This window comes from Syngnathus typhle, linkage group LG10 (genome assembly GCF_033458585.1).
Source record: "Syngnathus typhle isolate RoL2023-S1 ecotype Sweden linkage group LG10, RoL_Styp_1.0, whole genome shotgun sequence".
Classification (NCBI taxonomy): domain Eukaryota; kingdom Metazoa; phylum Chordata; class Actinopteri; order Syngnathiformes; family Syngnathidae; genus Syngnathus; species Syngnathus typhle.
Window position 1 is genome coordinate 13,520,483 of NC_083747.1, and position 19,551 is coordinate 13,540,033.

Below are 19,551 nucleotides of genomic sequence, written 5' to 3' on the forward strand. Positions count from 1 at the left end.
CCGAAAAACATTTGTTGCGGCTCCGAGTCACGACGAGGGGCAAGTTTTGCTTTCCAAGGGTGTTTTTATTCCTCTTCAACGTCTCTCCCATACAGAGCCGCCTTTTTCACGTCCGCACGCCTTTTTCACATGTGCGCACTGAGCGCGGTGGTGCCTTTACGGGCAGTCGGAGAAATCAACGCCAACAAAAAAAAATACATCCAGCCTAGTTAAGACCATACCAAAGACTATAAAAATGGGACCCATTGCATCCCTGCGTGTGTGACGATCATTGGGACTTAAAAAAATAAAATAAAATAAAAAATTAAAAAAAGAAAAAAAAAAGAAAATTGGGTGCGTATTAGACATGGATACAGGCTTTTTTCCAGCATCAACATGCCATTTTTAGGGTGCGTATTATACATGGAGACGCATTATACACGGAAAAAAAACAGTACTTTCCCCCTGACACAAATGAACCCACTCTCCCCTACTTCGCGCCTTTCTGCCATCCAGGCTGTCCCCGGGCGGGCGATCCGGTCCGGAGGCTGATAATGAGGCGCGTGGTTAACCGATACTAACTCACTGGTGTCGGATTTCAAGCTCACGGCCATTATTTACCACAAATGAGGAGACGCACATGCACGTCTTCTCCTCGCCTTTCTCTTTAGCTCTCATTAGCCTCCCACAATAAGATTGTCCCTCTCCTTCTTTCCCTGTCGCCTACTCACCCCCCCATCCCCTTACGCCCGATGGTAATTATGGAAAAGTAGTGCTCAGGGGAGCTGATAATACCTTTAACGTAATTAAAGACATTTATGGGATGTCTTTTACATCCCATAAATGTCTTTAATCTTGTCGCCCGGGGGTTGGTGACAACTTGGTGTGCACCCACGCTCACCCAAAACTCTCTCGTTTCATCTCTCTCAATTCCCGCCTTTTATGTTCCGATTTTCACGCAGTGGTGAGTCGTTTTAGTAGGAATTTCCCAAACACAAGTGTAAAAGGATGACGAGCACTGCATGTTAAAACGCAGGGCAGGTGTGTCCAAACTTTTTTCTTCAACACGGAAAAATCAAAGGATGCAATTGCCGCTTTGACATCATCCCACTTTATTAAACATGCCAAAATCAACCCATTTAGTGTTCTTGTTATGTTTACCTTATGGGCGGATTTTTCATGACGGGGGTCCACAGTCCAGAATCCCCCTAGAATAGGCCCGAACAGATCTCAGAAGCAAAACAAGAATCATTTTTACCATTCAAAAGCAGCGTTTTTGCACTGAGAAATGTATTATGCCAAAATACTATGATCTAATACAGTACTGTGTATGAATGTAACTGTTCAGTGTTGCACTTTTCATGTTCTTCATTTCCCACAAAGAAGACACATTTATTGTAAGGCGCATTCCTCAAATGATAATCTGATGTTTCATTTCAAATCAAGTCATTCAATGTGTTCTTGTTGTACTTACTATGAACTGAATTGTGCAATTTAAATGCAAGATTCGAAACATTGCAAAACATGCATCCCAAATGGGAGCATTCAAACCAATTGAATTTCCGTCAGTAAAAAAACAAAGTTCACTCCTCCCTTGCCCAACCACCAAGTTACGTCTATCAGGCTTTCGCACAGTGTTTCCTGTCAGAGGGTGTGCTACGTGTACCCTGTCTGGTGGCAAGACGCCCCCCCTCTTCCAAAAATGCTAATTTCATCGACTGACGCTTTTCTTTGCTTCAAACATGCAATGGCGTGTTTTTTCATCACCAATCTTCTGCTCGTCGCCATTTTAGAGCGTCACTACCTTGCCGATGCCACAGGTAGTCAAGCCTTCCCGAGAAATTGTCCACATGTTGCGACGTTGGCCGTCAGCCCGTGTCTGCGGCTGGGAGTAATCGTGCACTTTCACGAGCCGGCGCCGGCTGTTTGCAGGCCCCGATGGCGACTGGGATGAAATTCTGGTGGAAAGGGAGCAGCAAGCCACCATCTTGGAGTGCATCCATACACAAGTGAGGCCCGTCGTGAACATCAACTGGATGGCCAAGCCCCTCGGTGCAGACGAGTGGAAACTGCTGCTCTCGGCCAGCGAGCGCGACGAGTTCTCTGGCGGCGCCTCCAAGCCTTCTACGCGCCTGGCTGACCCCAACTTTGCACTCACGGGCAATTTCTCGCTGCTCCTTCAACCTGCCATGCGGGACGCCGGCCTCTACATGTGCTTGGTCGAACAGCGAGGCGAGACCATCAAGGAGAAGATCATCCTTTTAGCCATCATCACTGGTAGGACAATATATTCTTCTTCTATTGTTTTTTGCTTATTTAGTTTAGCTTTCGTGTTGCCACAAGTCCTTGCCACTTTTCCCCAATTTTGGGTCTTGGATGTTTGGGACGCAAATAGCTGCTGCGCACATAACTCCTTCTAACACGCCGCCGTAATCGACTTGTACAGAGCCAAACTGAGTGACTGGCTGAGCTTGGGCATCACGCATGCACGCACCCAAGCGGAATAAAGAGTGGTTCCCACCAACTGTGCGTCACTTGATAAGAGCTCAGTAGTTTAGTTACCTTTCACTATTTTCCTGTTAAACTGTATGTTACTGCTCCAATGACAGACATCTCACAAGTAGCGTAGAGATGCAGAGGGATGGATGTTACATTTTCTGTCTAGAATTTGAAGCCGGATTGGTTCCAAGGTGAGAAAGTTGGCAAAACAAGTGTGGCTTGCTCCCTGCAGTAAGCAGCAACCCCCCCTCGCCCGTCCCTCGGAATAGCATTCTGCGCCTGATCGCCAAAGTCACTCCAGAGTCGGCCTGTGAGCGGATCTCCTGGCATTCCCCAGCCGGCAGCTCCTTAAAGACAGCGCTCAAGCCCATCGCCGGATTTGTGACCAAAGTCCCCCGAGTCACGCTCGCCGACGCTGGCCCCTACGGGTGCACGGTTCACCCCGCGAGGAGCGGCAACGACACCGCCTTCACCTTTCCTGTGAGCATCGCCGTCGACGGTGAGGGGAGAAGTCAAATGTGACAAGTGAACCCAAAGGCCTGTTATTGTCTGAAGCCTTCTCTGGGCTGTACCGCTCTTGGGTGTATTTATTTTATGGAGCGATTTGAAGATTCCAAGCTGAGCTGTACATCTCGACAGAAAGGTCTGCCGCTCATATGTCTGATGTATTCTTTGGCCTTTTTGTTCTGTCTCTCTGCGCAGCTGTCAGCGTGGCCTCCTACACCAGGGTGCAACACAGTGAGTGACGCCTGCAGGAAGTCTAGTGTCAGCATTTGGCTAATCAGACGGAGCAGAACGCAACAAGACTTCAACTCTATTGTGGCGTGGATGTTTTAGCCCATCTGTGCTCCCATCTGTGCTTCGTCTTCCTCCGGGAACCTCCAAGGTCGAACACAATTAGTTACGGAACCTTGTTCCACTGTTTGAATTTTTAATGCAGTGGCACCTCGATTTAATTCGGGGGAGGGGTCAGAGATGAGTTTTTTTAATTATTATTATTTTTTTATTAAATTGAAGTACTTTTTTTTATGGCTAAAAACGTTTGCACACTTCCTTTTTCTAAGTCGTTTGCGAGTAGATTCCAGAGAGGGTTTGACAAAAAAAAAATCATGTTTGAAAGATACGATGTTCCAACCGGTTTTGGTAAGCAACAGCTGTGCATACAAATAGACAGATAGTACGCTCTTTTTAATGCTAAGCTAATGCTAACCTGGCCGCCTTTAGTAGTGTGACTCTTAGATTGCGAGTTCTTCAGGTTCAACTGAGGTTCACTTGATTAGAATGGAATTCAGCATTGTCTTTTAAAGTGAATCCATTCCAACAATGAGATCCAAAAGAAGACTAAAAGGATGATGCAAGGCCATTGCACTCTTCTGCTATTGTCACCCCTGCAGGCCCACCCATCTTCACCGCCACTCAAGCCAGGACTTCCTTCCCCCTGACCTGTCCCAGCGTGCAAGGGGACTGCGTCTCCCTCTACTGGAAAGGCCCCAATTCGAACGAGAGCAAGCTGGTGTACCAACACGATCGCTGGAGGGGCACCACGCTGAACATGGAAGAAAGCCACAAGCTCCAGCTGGCCGACTCGCCCTACAACGCCGACGGCGGGAACTTCTCCTTTGTCCGCACGCCGGGCCTCAAAGACGGCGGCCTTTATGTCTGTAACGTGCTTCTCAACGACCATATTTTCAGCCAGAGGACCTTGCTGAGCGTGTTAAAAGGTAAAGTATACAAATTAAGGATGCTACTGACATTGTGCAGAAGTGCTTTGTATCTAGGAAAAGAAACATGACTTTGTTTCCATTTAACGTCTTAAATACTAATGTAGTCAACAACTAGTAGAAATGAACAGAAGACAATCTCTCTGAATGCATTGGAACAATTTGTCAGGCCACCGCAGCGAGCTGATCGGCATCATTCTTTCAAAAGTGGAGGATGATGATTTATGGAAGCGGCGGTGGTGCGAAGGTCCGAATACCCCGCTTGGCTGGGGGAGGTTCAATGAGTGGGAAGGCCGCATCTCATGATTCATTTCCGCGCTGCGCCGGGAAGGCTGGCCCCAAATGAAAACTCGTGTGTGTTCATTATGTTTCGAGCAGCCCTGTTTCATCATGTTTTTCCCCTGTTGTTTGCTACTTGTCCAAAGCTTGTTCAGTGGAATGCTCTGACATTTTGGAAGAAAAAGCATCTCATTACGTCCCCGTTGAGAGATAGATGAGAGGATTTAGTCAGCTTTAGAGGCAGACATCTAACTTCATATGCAATATGTCAAGTCGTTGTTACACTCCCATCATCATCATCATCATCGGTTTAAAGTCCGCTTTCCAGGCGCCGCTGGGTTGGACTGGATTCTCGATATGGCTTTCTTCCACCGGGGACGGTCCATGGCAATCTCGTGGTTGAGAGTGCCTATACTGAGAAAATTTTTGGAGCAAAACTTTTTACAGTCGGATGCCCTTCCTGACACCAACCCAAGGGGAAATTGATTTTCTGTAGGGGTTGACTCCCTTCGCCCATTCCTCTCCCGAGGAGCCCACTGGGCAGTGGTACTATTTAACCCATAGTTGGGGGCTGGTTCGTGGGCACCAGGGCGTGTCCACACACCGGTGGGCCTGCGTGCCGCACGTCTAGGGGCCAAACCTCCTCCGAGTCCCTTGTACTTTAGCCTGGGTCCGTGTTGTACCCAGTTACTATGTGTCGCCGCGTGGAGGCACTACATAGGGCTTGCTGTTAGAGAGGCTATGTACTGGCAGGGAGAGACTTACGCACTCGGCTTTCCCGTTTTCTACTGAGTACGTACACGCACTTGTGAGTGTGCACTGTGCACTGAGCTTTCTGACACGGCTTCCGGTAGTAAATGCGCAGGCGAGCGGTTCCCCATCTACTGGGGAAACGCAGTCATTGCAGGCAAAATGACCACAAAAAAAAAGTTTAATACAATTTATTCAGTGTTAGCGGGCCGGATTAAACGGTCCCGCGGGCCGTAGTTTGCCCACCCCTGCACTAGACGCATCATAACAACCCGACTTGGTCTTATAAAGTCAGACACACTATGAAGTCAGACACACCGTTGTTACACTCCCAACCCTTTGATATTCTCCAATAAAAAACGACGTCAACATTAAACCAAAGGTGCATTTTGTATCACACTTGTCCTAAGTGTCGGGAATGATTGGAGCAGGGCGACCAAATGCAGCTTGACTCAGGGTTTATTGAAGGGAACGGGAGTTGGAAGGGAGGTAGGTGGGGAAACGAAGACACAGACAGACAAGAAGTCCACTCGGACACGGAACAGATTCTGACCGTTAGCCTCCAGACAAGACCAGGGGAATATAGACGAGCAGGACAGGAACACTAGGCACAGTCCCAACGACACCCGACGGGTCTATGGCAAAGTCCAATGGCGCTGGGACGCACTTCCACGGTAGCCACGGGTCCAGCACCGCTGGGACGCAGTCCAGCAACGGCCGCAGATCCGATGGCGCCGAGTTGAATCCGAATGGCGCTCGTGGGTCCGGCGTTGAGGACGGGAACTGATGGCAGAGGTTGCTCCAAGTGCTGGTCGCTGCGATGGTCGGTGTCTTCTGTCGGGAATGATTGGAGCAGGGCGACCAAATGCAGCTTGGACCAGGGTTTATTGAAGGAAAAGGGAGTTGGAAGGGAGAATGAAGGGGAACAGACAACGGACAAACTAACATAACGACCTAACAAAGCAATAACAGGACTGACCGACAGACTGGCTAACAGAAATATGTAGAACTGACAGACAAAGACGTGGGACAAGAGACAAGAACGATCCGACAGGGAGTGACACGCAGACAGGATTTAAATACGAGACATGCAACGAGAAGCAAGTGAGGGTGATTACACTGATCATGGGCACACAGGAGGGGAGGGGCGAGCACACAGACACGTGAACAGAAACTATGACAAAATGTACACCGAATAGAATGACTTGGGAGGAGTCGTGACACTAAGTAAGGTCACAGGTTCCCGCGTCCTATCCAAGCTGACGTGAAAAGGTCAAACAGGACCGACCGAAATATATGCCTGTGAGGATTCTCATGTTGTCAGTCTATGCGTGTTGCTGCGCACGTTTGAGATCAAATAGCCATCACTTCAAGCGCTCCAATACAGCGATGCTATTGGTTAGCCCGTTGTGACGTTTCCCCTTGGCGTTACACGGCATTGCACCAACATCAGTCAGAAAGGAGCGGGCCGCAGTGTGCCATCAAATGGAGTTTTGAGTGTTTTGTGTTTTTTAAGGCCAAATGATGATTGTCGCGTTAAGCACTGCACTTCTTCGCAATTTGAGTGGTTGCCCTGCAACATTGTTGTAATTCTGGCACATCCGCTGCAGCTGTTTCGAGCAAGTGCGTAGCCACAACAAAAGTGAATCAAAAGCAGAAATTATTCATTTCTCATTCTGTGGAAATGCTCCTCATGATATGACAAGTTTTACGTGATATGCTTGCTTTTGGCGGAGACACCATACGGCCTCTTTCCCCCCTCCAATTTCAGAGACAAGCAGCTTGCTAATCATCACACAAAAATTAAGTTGAAAGAGAAAAAAAAAAAACACACCACTCCGATTCTCAAACTGAATGTGAATATAATCTCAAGTCTTCCATCCAATTGTTCTATTTGAGGTGGCCCTTATCTTTAGAATTCCACCATTGGGGGCTTATTTTACGCCTTAGAGCCACACAGACACAATAGCGTAAAGAGAAAAAGCAAAGGCATATATGTACGTCCCGTCGCGGTGATGGCAGCCTTGGAAGAGTTTACTAATCACAGTCCCCGGCGGCATCCATCACAGCTGCCCAGATATGACGAGCCAATCGGTCACTGTCACATGTTTGCGCCCCCCCAACCCGCCCCTGCTCCCATACAGCAGTCATGTGACGCATATATTTTTACCCCACCTCATTATGTGTATCATTATGTATGATTATACCTGCCGTTCTCCCACGGAGGCTGAAGGTGGCCTGTGCTAATCACACTAATCAATGCTTAAATGTCTGTGTTTTCATATGACGCCATGGGAGGTTCAGGGGGGCGGGGGACTCCGGGGAGCTTGATTACGTCTAGATAAATTCTTATTTCGCTTTGATGAGACACTAAGCATCAGTCACAGTCAAGTGAAGCATTAGCAGCAAATCACCTTCATGAATATATATTATTGTGACCTCTCCGTGGATGGGGCTCTGAGGTGTGTTTTTTTGTTCCCATCTCACGTGGCCGCCCCTGTAGCCCATCACTCCTCATCCGTCCTTGGCCTTTTCCACAATCACGCCAGCCATTAAGTCACTTTCTCATCCCGCCTCGCTCCTTTGTCTCACCTCCTCGTCTGACGCGCTCGCCGACTCATTTCGTCTCCCTATTTCTAGCTGTTTGTTTATCCGTCCATTCGGTCAGCCGCCGTGTCAAACAAATAACAGCGATGTGCCTTGAGAAAAGGGTGACCCAACTTGCGATATAACCCTCATAAATTCTTTATCTTCTTCAACAAACAACTAATATTATTGCCGCACTGAGACAGGAGTGCGCCCTCACTAACTTGGTTTCTGTGCAGTGATGGGCCGACGTTTGGGTTCCAAGCTACAGCTAGAGTGCCTGTTCAGCGAAGTTTCCCAAGTCCAAGAGGCCAAGTGGGAGTACCAAAATAAGAGTCAGCGGCTAACCATGAGGAAAGGCAGGGGCCCGTCTTTCCTCGGCAACATCTCCACCGTTCTGCCCTTACCCATCACCTCAGACACGGCCGGCAACTACACGTGCACCTTACAGCTCAAAAACGGCCAGACCATCAGCGCCGTGCACAGCGTCAAGCCACAAGGTAACCACCTGAGAAAATGTGGAGAAGTACAAAAACATGTTTACAGCGCGCAAGTCAAACGTAAGAGATTTAAGAGTTTCTGCTATTAACTCCTTGACCTTGATCTAGATGTGCACCAAAATCATCAGGTGTGTTCATCTTTAGCGAAGTTGTCAGGTGAGCTAAATCAGTGGTCCCCAACCATCGGGCCGCGGACCGGTACCGGTCCATGGGTCACTTGGTACCGGCCCGCCAAGCTGCAAGCTGCAGTCAAGTCAAGTCAAGTTTATTTGTATAGCCCTAAATCACAAGCAGTCTCAAAGGGCTTCACATAGACAAAAATTGACAATCATTCTCAAAGCATCCCCTGATCTTAAGCTCCCAGGAAAAAGGGGAAAAAAAAAACAGAGGAAAAAAATATATATATATAAATATATTTATCGACGATCAATTAATTCAGGCCAAGACGCTCGTCCCAGTTACGTGACGTTTCCCCAGTCGAGCCCGCAAAGCTAGCAAAAATTAGCAAGAAACAGAGATGTTTGGAAAGCTTCTTCGGAAAGGGAAAAACACCCAATGAGGAGACGGAAGAAGAAGAGGCTACGACTTCTAAGAAAAGGAAAGCTGCATTTAAAAAAACATTTCTGGAGTCCTATTTAAAATGTGGATTTATCGCCACAGGTGACTCTGACTCGCCAAGCCCACTCTGCATAATATGTGGCGACAGGCTAGCTAACGAGGCTATGAAGCCTTCAAAACTGCTTCGGCATATGGAGACCAAGCATCCTGCATTAAAAGACAAACCTTAACCACTTCGGGTGTCATTGTCTCCAATTACGCCTAGATGGGACCGGCTCGTTTCTGAGAAACAAGCTCAGTGCTCCCACTAATTCAACGTAATGGCGACTTTTATTTTTATGTCGTTTATACTTGTTTTTATGCCAGTCGTATCATTTTATTTAATCGTATTTATATATTTATTATGAATGTATTATTTAATAAATGTATTATTTATTTGTATAAAGGCCGATCCGCGAAAATATTTCTGACACGTAACCGGTCCGTTGCGCAAAAACGGTTGGGGACCACTGATTTAAATCACTCAAACAGAGCCCCTCCCCTCGCAGTTAATGTGACCCTTTCTTTTTGGTCAAAATCGTAACTATATTTATGCGACATCGTAAAAGTTAGCGTTTTTCTTCTCTAGCTGCTACGCGAACATGAGGAGACAGAACCCTTGGACATCTCCAATAGTTCAGCCTAATTGTGCGAACGGGAGGAGGTGACAGTGTTTGTGCGTGCATGTCAGATCGATGTTTGACAGCGCCTTCATTGTCCCATGCGCCAGTTGCGCGTATGAGTGACAGCCGCATGATGAAAATACATGTAACGTGTCTGGAGGGTAGGTAGGGATGTGGTGTCTTTTATATTGAGTTAAATTGTGGCCCACGACCCGCCGCCTTGGCCATTGGCAGAGCAACAACTTGTCGACTCCTAAAAATTTAAGTTTTTCTCTCATTTTTCTCTCTGTGGCAGAGAGCGCCGTGGCGCCCTCGTCGCACTCTTCTTCCGTCCACCTCCTTCTCCTGGCTTTATTACTTCTGGTGCCCCTGGTTGCTGCCACTGTGGCTGTGTTGCTATGGCAACAGAAGCGCAACTGCCGTCAAGGTGAGGCTGCGGCCGTCTTTCATTCCTTCGTTCTGACAGATGCGTCCCACAACATCATCTGGGGTTGTTCCGATGAATCTGACCCCATCTCTTTCTATACACCTGTGTGTGCGCGTGCCTGCCTGCCTGCAGGTATTGAGCAGTCTCTGTCCGTTCACTCGGGTGAGACCGAGAACATCTACGAGAATCCCGAAGATGTCAGACAGGTGATGAAACTTGGCCATTTTCCCCTCCTGGTGAATTGTCCTCTTTTTCATTTTTGGTTTTGGGCTCCATTTTTTTGTTCACTGCTCTTTTACTTCCAATTTCTCTTGTTGATCATTAAAGTTGTTTTGCTCTCCTTCCCGACAGGCTCTTCCGCAGGGGTCGGTCTATATGGTGAGTTATGGCGCAACAGACACAAAGAGAGGGAAATGCTTTTGTGTTGAGGACTTCGAATGCGGCGATTCCCCTTTATCACAGGAGATATGTGATCAAAAGTATTGGCTAGCATACCAACTCAAGTAACTCAACGGATAGGCGAATTGCAAACGTGTGCGGTGACTGTATTGTTCTGTTATGGACAATTAATTCTTATTTTTAATCCAAGTATCTGCACTTGTATTACAGTACCGAGTGTGAGCACTTTTGTCACTTCTGCCTAAAGCATTTCCTGTGCAGTTAATAGAGCTTTTTATGTTGGCATCCTTTACCCACCATTTTCTGCCCTCCAGGATTTAAAGTCAAGACAAGAGGATGTCTACAAGGAACTGGAGCGCTAAGCAAAGAGAAGCATTACATCATGGGTCGCGTGTGTGTATGTGTGTGTATATGTGCGCGCGTGTGTGTGTGCTTTTCGTGTGTCTGCGTGCGTGCGTGTGTGTGCTTTTCATGTGTGCCCTGGATTTTTTTTTCACAAAGACTGAATATCACTTTGACACTGTGGCACAATATGGCATCACACGCTGACAGGCAACGCTTCGCCGCCTGTGTTGTTCACATTGCGTGGGCTGTCTGCACGTGTGTGCGTTTGTACGTCTCTAAAGGTGAAAAACACCTTTGGGGGTGGTATAGCAAGTTTGTCTTTGTGCCCCCTTTTCAGCACTTGAACTGATCAGCTCCATGCACGTCACCCTTATGCTGCTGGCACATCTGCTCGCCTGCGTGCATCAGCAGGGGCGGGGGGGACTTTTATGAGCAGCACAATAACTGGATTTTATAATTGGATCTTGGATAGGCTTGCAAATGTCACGCAAGTGTTTAAACGTTCTCAAGAGTGGTGCTTATTTGCTTGTATGTCAATAGCCTTGATCAAAGGGGGATTTTTTAAACAGACATATACTGGGTGTTAGAGGAGAAATTGTATGCACTCCCCCCCTTACACACACACACACACAATTTAAAGCAGTTCTTGTGTTTTGATATGTATAAGTGACATGCCATAATTTTGCTTCATAATTAAACACAATCATAAATGATTTGTGTACGTTTTATTTTACACTGGTATGCAGGCACTTCAAAGATCAAGCCATTTAAATTCAATGTATATTAAAATTGAATGTGTATATATATATATATGTTCTTCGTGACGTCAAGGTGTCTCTTGGTTTTATGACTTGTATCTCGCCACAGTTGTTGGTAGTTGTTGTAGTCATAAAATAAGGATGTGTTCCGCACGTCTGCCACAGGATTTCATTTCAATGTCCTGTAAGTAATTATGTTGGCTTTCTGTTGTATTTCGTGTAATTTTTCTTTGGGAAAAGGTGCGCTGCATTTCTATTTTATCCTCTTATTACGAAACAGACCGATTTCGCCTTGGGTAAAATTTGGCCACCGCAGGATTCCGTCGTAATCCAGAAAGTATGGCCGCTAGGATGTGGCTTCGTTGTGTTTTCGGGCCTCACCTGCACAGAATCCATCACCACCCGTTCCCGTATTGGCCCTATGATCGAGTAGTAAGGACGGTAAGAGCATGCACGTCTTTTCCCTGCATTTCGATGCAGCCGTGCCCACAAGCAAAAGCGTTTTGGTGGCTATTAGCTGAGCATGTCGCTCCCGATTGGCTAATTGGGGAAGTCTGCAATATTCACCCTGCGCTTGCTGACATAGCGTAAAGAGGTGAACAGCTAGAATAAGGAATGAAACAAAAAACGTGCAACATTATCCATATTTGCTTGTGATATTTTTTTTTACCGTTTATCTTCCATATAAAACAATCACAGATTGGCGAACGTTCTCAATGAAGCCATCGATTAATGCTAATCCTGTGACAGGAGCAGGCGTTTCACCCAGCAGGCAGCCGGTTGGGGGGGGGGGGGGGGGGGGGGACGCGTCTGTATTCATGTTTTTCATGTGGTGTTTCATGGTGAGAATCTTGTTGGCAGTGTTGGAATGAAGTCGTTTTTGGAAAGACAGCTGCGTGTGTTCAACACTGCCACAACGTTAGCATGATATGCGGTACAGTGGGACGGACAGTTCTTATTTACGTATCAGTCTTTAGCAAAATGACTCGTGAAGTGATTCTAATAATCGAACCACTTTATTTTAAATCAATGAAGTACAAACGATTTAATAACAGAACCACTCCATTTTAAATCAATGACATACAAACTTTAATAAATAAATAAAGCAATCAGGTCCTTCTAGAATTCTTGCCTAAGCAAATGGGTTTTTAATTAATGTTTTGAAATGTCCATTGAGGCGGCACCTTTTGACCTATTTCATGATTTGGGGGACTGCGAGGATACGTCAATTTAGATTAGATTGGACCAGTTTTTGATAGCAACAAATAGTGTTTGCATGTCGATGGTTTACTTTTTTTGCTTTGTTCAGGGATGGAACTACCAGCCGGGGAGCTTGGAGAAGCACGCAGACAAAATTCTTGGCTGTGTCAGTAAGCGTATTCTAACATGAATTTATTTGGTGTGGAATATTTGGGCCACCCTGGAAGAAAATGTGGATTATGATGATAGTAATGATTCATGTGTTTGTTTTTCCTCCAGGCTTCAGCTGCCTGGTATCTGTGCTACTATAGCTCTCCCTTATTGCTTTGCTTTCTGTATGGAAAAGGTCAGTAAAGACTTCTAAGCGATAGTACTTTTTATTTCCAATGCATTTGCATTTTCCATAGTAAATAATGGAAATGGCAAAATTCAGTTTCTCAAGGTCAAACTGTGGCCATCTTTCAAACTTAATTTACTCTACGGGCAACATTTTAAAGTATCATTTGTCTTTATCATTCTGAACTGCCATGCAAGTATAAAGTATCTTTAACAATGTTTACATGAGGCCTTAACTGAACAATAAGAGGCTTATTCGGCCTTAACCGCAGGGCCGGTTTTCTCGTTCAGTCAGTTGCATCTTAAATCTGTTCAGTGCGCACTGGGGCGCCCTTATTTTCACGTGATGTCAATTTACTGCTGAGAGTTGGGTCGGGGTTCGTCCGTGCATGCGAGTGTCAGAAGAGCAGCCCTCTCCTCTCGCCCTGCCCCTCCCTCTCTCTCTCTCTCTCCGTTGGGGGGGGAAGGAGACGATGGATAGTTCGCCCAGGGCACCAAAGTAGCCAGGACCATCTCTGCTTAACCGTCCAAGGAGAAAGGCAAGTGAACCCTCGCTAATTGTAGGGGACAGGGACCGAGACTTGCCACGTATAACCGATACAACTCCTGAACCACAAAATAGCGGCAAAAAGATCAAAAGGCGTCAACGCCATGCTTCTAGCGTATCTTCAATCTTGTGCCCATGTTGCGTAAACAAACTATTTTGTATTCAAAATATCCAACCTGAGCATAAAACACTTTGCGTGAGGCACAATAGCATTAGCTAGCATAAATTGACACGGGCACTAGCACAAATAATTGAATCCTCGTGATGTCGATTGCTCGTGTGTTTTTTTAGGCTACATCTGCAGTGCGAGTCAGTATGTGGCGACGACACTACTGTGTCTTCTCGGCGTGGTGTGTCTTCGAGGTGAGGCCACACCGATACACACCGCATATGCCGATGGTTCTTTTCACAACTTTAGCAAAAAAAAAAAAAAAAAAAAAGATACCTAGCTGTTAAAGTGGTCTCAAACTCCAGTCCTCGGGGGCCGCATTCCTACATGTTTTCCAAGTTTCCCTTGTCAAACACACCTGTTTCAATTATCAGGCTCTTGCAGAACGTGAGGATGAATTGATCATTTGAATCAGGTGTGTTTAACGAGGGAAACTTGAAAAACATGTAGGAATGCGGCCCCCGAGGACTGGAGTTTGAGACCCCTGTAAAGGATGCTGTACCGCTCCTGTAAAACAATCCTGGAACTCGTACGGCGAGGCGCCACTGTATGATATACCCGTTTTCCTCCCTCGAGGCTTGGGAAGATTGAAGAACGCTGAGTATATTGAGTTCCTTTGCATTTTGGACGAGGCAATGAAGAATCAGTCGCCTGACAACAAGGTGAGCCAGTGCGTTTTCGGTCAGGGATTGAGAATGATAAATGACTCAATTTCTGCCTTTGGCTTCCTTGTAGAAGAAGTTGCGCTGCTACAACTTTGACTACTCTTACTGGCCTGTAGATTTCAGCTGGACCGAAGTCAGCAACCCGTAAGTGGATATCAAGTATCGTTACCACTAGTAACTTATGCTACATACAATTTGATGAACATAATTGCAACTACTTCTAAATAGTGTCATGTCAACTGGCCACAATTCAAGATTCAAGAGTTTTTATTTGCCATATTTGAGCGTGCCAAACAAGGAATTTGACTTTGGTAAATTCCTGTTACACCAACTAACAGCGCGAAGGACTTGACTCGATCCGATTTTGATTTTTTCTTTTGTAACGTTTCTTTGGCTCCTTGCTTTGATTTCCACCACGTGTGTGACAGGAAGTCAACGAAGCCCAGCGTCTCCCTGCTGAAGCACCAGCCCCAAGCGGACACCGGGCTGCACTCCTTGCGCACTTTTGCCTACCACGTCGTCAGGTGTTTGTTTTTGCCCGTCGGGCTTCAATTATCTGATTTTTGCACGATGGCGCATGCTGACTATTTGGCATGTGTTGCAGTTACCTCATGGTGCACACCTTCGGGAGGAGGATGCTGTACCCGGGCTCGGTGGGACTGCTGCAGAAAGCCATGAGGCCCATGCTGGAGGAAGGCCAGGCCAAGCTGGTCGAGAAGGTAACGCAGTGGGAGCTACAAAGGTTGACTTTGAATCTTTTTAGAATCAATGGTGTTTGATGCAGAATGGAATTAACTATATGGATCCGTAACATGTTGTCAACGTATTCCACTAAATAAATAAAAAATATCCCTCGCAGTTTGGCGGCCAGAGAAACAAGCTGCTGGCCTGCGACGGTAACCAGATTGACACAATGTTTGTGGACCGTAGGGACAAACAAAAAGACAGAGTCAAGGCCCAAACGCTGGTAAATTTCTCTGTGCGTGCGTGCTTGCGTGCGTGTGTGTGTGTGTGTGTGTGTGTGTGTGTGTGTGTGTGTGTGCGCACACGTGTGAGTCATGGGTACGTTTTCTTGTACCTCCAGGTCATCTGTTGCGAGGGCAACGCCGGTTTCTACGAGGTGGGGTGCATGTACACCCCGCTGGAGGGTGAGACCTCGTTGTGGCTATTCAGCATTTCCGGTTTTGCACCCGATTGAGCCGTATTGCCTTTGCCGCCCTCCTCAGACGGCTACTCCGTACTGGGCTGGAACCATCCAGGCTTTGGAGGCAGCACCGTAAGCTCTCGTTGTTCTCTCTGTGTGTTGGGAATCCAGCAGAGGGAATGAATGAAATGAGAGAGAAACGCTGTGATCTAAGGCCCAAGTCCAAGGCGCCTTTATTTTGTGTTGCAGGGGGTGCCCCTCCCTCAGAATGAGGCCAACGCCATGGACGCCGTCATCCAGTTCGCCGTGCACAAACTGCGGTTTCCCCTGTGTAACATTGTCATTTACGCCTGGTCCATAGGCGGGTTCACAGGTCGCGCAATCATCATCAATGAGCATTAAAAAAAACGTCTGGTCACCATGAACCGCAATATCAAAAATGCCCCCCACCATTTCTCTGTAGCGAGTTGGGCGGCGATGTCCTACCCCGAGATCCAATCGGTAGTGCTGGACGCCACTTTCGATGACCTTCTACCTTTGGCCCTCAAGGCCATGCCTGGAAGCTGGTGTGAGTGTTTCCACAGGTTGCTTGTGTCCTCCATTAGCATTAGGTTGTACTAACGTTTGTGTTACATTTTGTCCCGGTTCTTGTATCTATAATGCTCGCTGTGCTAAGTCATTCCCAGGAGGCTGCCTTCTCAGTCTAACTATTTCATGTATGCCAGAAAGATCGACTACACTTGCATACCCTTTTCTGTTGGGTTGCGGAAGAAGATCTAACCACCACCTCCGGGATTGCTACTCTTATACTCTTGGCCACCCACCAACAAGGGGGCAACTCTGCCTAACCGGTGTGCGGTCTTAACTGAAACCAATAGGTGTGCTAAGAGTGTCATTGAGAAGGGAAGGCCAATGAAAGCAAAAGAAAGCTCACACCAATATAACGGCATAGCTCAAACTATCTAGCTAATCATATGTGCGTGCTTGTGTTGCGCATCAGGCCCACTGGTGCAGTACGCAGTGCGACAGTACCTCAACCTCAACGTTTCCGAGCAGCTTCTCAAGTGAGTCCGCCAAAATGGTTTTGGGGAAAAGCATCCATTGAGCCGCTGTGACATGTGCGCTTGCCTCGCCGCAGATACCAGGGGCCTGTGCTGCTTGTGCGGAGGAGCAGAGATGAGATCATGGCCACACGGTGAGGCATTCTCCTCCCCAATTTTTAAAAAATAGATTTTTGAATGAAAATACAAACCTGCAAGTGTTTATGAATGATCAGGCTGCGCTTTTGTCTATTTTTGGGTCTGATTTTCCAAGTCCCATGCCGAACTTCAATTGTGAGCACATCGTGTCCAACCGAGGAAACGACCTCGTGCTCAATCTGCTAACTTTCAGGTTAGCGCCCGCCGCTCGTGCGTGCCACCCATGCGGCATTATGTCGTCGCTTGGACCTTTTCTTTGTGACCTCTCCAGGTATCCTAAAATAATGACCTATGAAGCGGTCACCGTGGTCAAAGATTGGCTGACTTGCGGCAGTCCCGAATTGGCAGGTAAGGAACGACATTGATTCGCAGATACATGTCACTCTTATTTAACTTTGAAGTTAAAAACATGTTGTGAACAACTATTTAGGTACAACTGTTGTTAGTTACACTGCAAATGAACAGCAAGGCAGACCAAAACTGCCAAAATGTCCAAAACGCTAATGCTACCTAAATGGCTAAAAGAATGGAATTGTTTTTTGGCATGGAGCAACGGTGTACAACGGCTACAAAGTGGACGACAACTGGTGCGACACTGTACTTGAGTCATACCATGCACTCAAGGAGGTTGAGTTTCCCTGGAATGTCGGTAAGTGTGTCGGCGTCCTCCACTATCATCATCATCCTCATCATCAGCGCAGCCAGGTGACACCCTCTTCCGTTCTCCCCAGGTGAGGACTTGACCACAAAAGAGAAGCAACATCTGGCTCTCTTCCTGGTAAGATCACACCACACAGTCAGCACTCAAATAGTTTTTTTTTTTTTTTTTTTTTTTTAAATCCTCTCTGTCGCCATGGGAACCATCTCACCTGCGCTCTGGGCTCTCCCGCCTGCTGTAATATACTTCCTTGGCAGCCAGCCTGGCTTATTGAAGTCGTTTAACATGAAAGGAGAGGCGAGCCGTCAATTACGGCTTGCGTTATGCTTCCCCTCCATCCGTTCACCTCTGGTCAAAAAAGGAATAAGTGAGAATTGGAAAATAATTTATTATTTTTCTTCCCCTCCTGTAAGGCTCGCAAGCACGTGAGAATCTTGGATACGACACACTGCACACCGCTCCCCGCCTCCGAATTTCAACCCCCGCGGGACTTTTTTAGGAAAACATACTAGGAAAATGGCCTCACCCTCAGCACCATGTCGGGTTTTTTTTTTTTTAAGTGTAGCACTAAAGTTGTTTTAAGAAAATTTCCACCCCCCTGCTTGGGACAAGAAAATCCTCCATTCTGTTATTCTGGACGTGTTATCAAATTGCTAAATTTGCTGAATAAAGTCTTTGAATAATCAAGGCAATTGTTTTGTTGTTTTTGGCTGGTTAAAAAGTTGACACTGAGAAAGAATTGAGAAAATATAAGGAAACACACAAAGAAACAGGAAGCAGGGCAGGGATATGGGTGAAGCAGTCTGGCCTCAATGACTATTATTCATTGACTGTTTTTAGGATGTACTATTCTTACGAGTATTAATATATTCCACATTGTATTCTTATTGCTATTATCATTATGACATCAAATTGCAAATTGTACTGTCCCTCCCCATACTTTCTTCTCTCCCTCTCTTATTGTCATTTATTGTGTCATTGTTGAAGGTTATTTGTTGACTTTATATGTTTGTGTACTTATCTTTTACCTTACGCTTGCAATAAACTCCCAACTCACACCACACCCCCATATCATATCAATCACTCCCCTACCCGTTACCCATTCTGTCCCGACCTGTTTTCTTTATTTTTTTTGTATGTATGTGTTATGTTAATAAACCCATTAAAAAGTAAAAAAAAAAAAAATTCTTACAAGGACACCATTGGTGCAAAGTGTCTCATCATAGAAATACACTGCTCAAAAAAATTAAAGGAACAGTTTTTTTATCAGGGTATGGCATGAATTCAATTAGACTTTTCTGATAAGGTTTTTGTCAGGTATGTGGCAGAGGGGGTTGTTAATCGGTTTCAGCTGCATTGGTGTTGATGGAATTAACAACAGGTGCACTAGAGGGGCAATGTCAGGTCTAAATACCATCAGACATTTAACCACACGCTGGAAGGAAGAGGAGAAAAGAACCAGAACAGGTTTACACGCGAGGAGAACGATAGAGCGAGGAAACTCAGTTACAATCTCCATCAATTCTGAGTTCTCCCTCCACGTGCTCCTCTATTTAATGTTTTGGTTGCCCTGGTTACAGAGGCGTTGCTACACTAAAGGGAGGGGAGATTGTGTCTGTAGCAACGCTGATTAGCAAAAGAATGTAGTGTGGTGTAAATTAGCACTTCATTGTCGGCCCGTGACCCCCGCAGAGTTTTATTGAAAAGAATTTTGAGTTGCAGAAATTGAATTTAGGCAAAATGGACGAGCCTGCCATATCATTTTTTCACTTCAATTTTTGGGGTGTCTATATACTGATCCCTCTGTAGGCTGAAAACTTTTATTTCCATCAAAAGATGTGGCATCCTTTTGTTTTTGAGACATCAAACTGTCCATATCAGTATAGATATCCGACATTTTGTTTTTCACCATTGAAATCTGAAAGTGTTCCTTTAATTTTTTGGAGCAGTGTATATCCCATAACAGCACTATTGCGCCTGAGACTATAAAAAAAAGATATTAAAGATATTCTTCAACTTTTAGTCACTGTTTGCTGTGTCTTGTAGTTTTATCACTTGGGACACTTTTTCAACACATTTTATTTTCTCTTCCCCCAAATCTTTGTTGTTTGAAAACCTAACCAGAGTTTGACATCGATGTGTCATTTTCCCCAAGTAGTTTGAAAGTCTG

At 46.1% G+C, this 19,551-nt stretch overlaps 2 protein-coding genes across 5 annotated transcripts; both read left to right on the forward strand.

Annotated features, from left to right (window-relative positions):
• The first annotated feature begins 1,598 nt into the window (after positions 1-1,598).
• On the forward strand, positions 1,599-11,418 carry g6fl (g6f-like). Of its 3 annotated transcripts, XM_061288376.1 has the most exons (11): positions 1,599-1,799; positions 1,912-2,256; positions 2,711-2,977; positions 3,181-3,216; positions 3,873-4,199; positions 8,054-8,314; positions 9,830-9,961; positions 10,094-10,167; positions 10,313-10,339; positions 10,675-10,758; positions 10,806-11,418. In XM_061288376.1, exons 1-10 carry the CDS (start codon positions 1,682-1,684, stop codon positions 10,720-10,722), a joined length of 1,635 nt encoding a protein of 544 aa, XP_061144360.1. In that variant the 5' UTR covers positions 1,599-1,681; the 3' UTR covers positions 10,723-10,758; positions 10,806-11,418. The 3 variants fall into 3 exon arrangements, with proteins under 3 accessions (XP_061144360.1, XP_061144359.1, XP_061144361.1); XM_061288375.1 differs by having other exon boundaries at positions 10,675-11,418; XM_061288377.1 differs by lacking the exon at positions 2,711-2,977 and having other exon boundaries at positions 1,600-1,799; positions 10,675-11,418.
• Positions 11,419-11,743: 325 nt separating this feature from the next.
• abhd16a (abhydrolase domain containing 16A, phospholipase) lies at positions 11,744-18,068 on the forward strand. Of its 2 annotated transcripts, XM_061288372.1 has the most exons (20): positions 11,744-11,904; positions 12,773-12,829; positions 12,943-13,009; positions 13,838-13,909; positions 14,292-14,377; positions 14,451-14,524; positions 14,809-14,904; positions 14,985-15,099; positions 15,240-15,347; positions 15,465-15,528; positions 15,607-15,656; positions 15,774-15,897; positions 15,988-16,092; positions 16,525-16,588; positions 16,663-16,719; positions 16,839-16,916; positions 16,995-17,071; positions 17,274-17,372; positions 17,455-17,501; positions 17,795-18,068. In XM_061288372.1, the coding sequence occupies exons 1-20, from the start codon at positions 11,803-11,805 to the stop codon at positions 17,891-17,893; spliced, it is 1,641 nt and encodes a 546-aa protein (XP_061144356.1). In that variant the 5' UTR covers positions 11,744-11,802; the 3' UTR covers positions 17,894-18,068. The 2 variants fall into 2 exon arrangements, with proteins under 2 accessions (XP_061144356.1, XP_061144358.1); XM_061288374.1 differs by lacking the exons at positions 17,274-17,372; positions 17,455-17,501; positions 17,795-18,068 and having other exon boundaries at positions 16,801-16,916; positions 16,995-17,021.
• Positions 18,069-19,551: the final 1,483 nt, after the last annotated feature.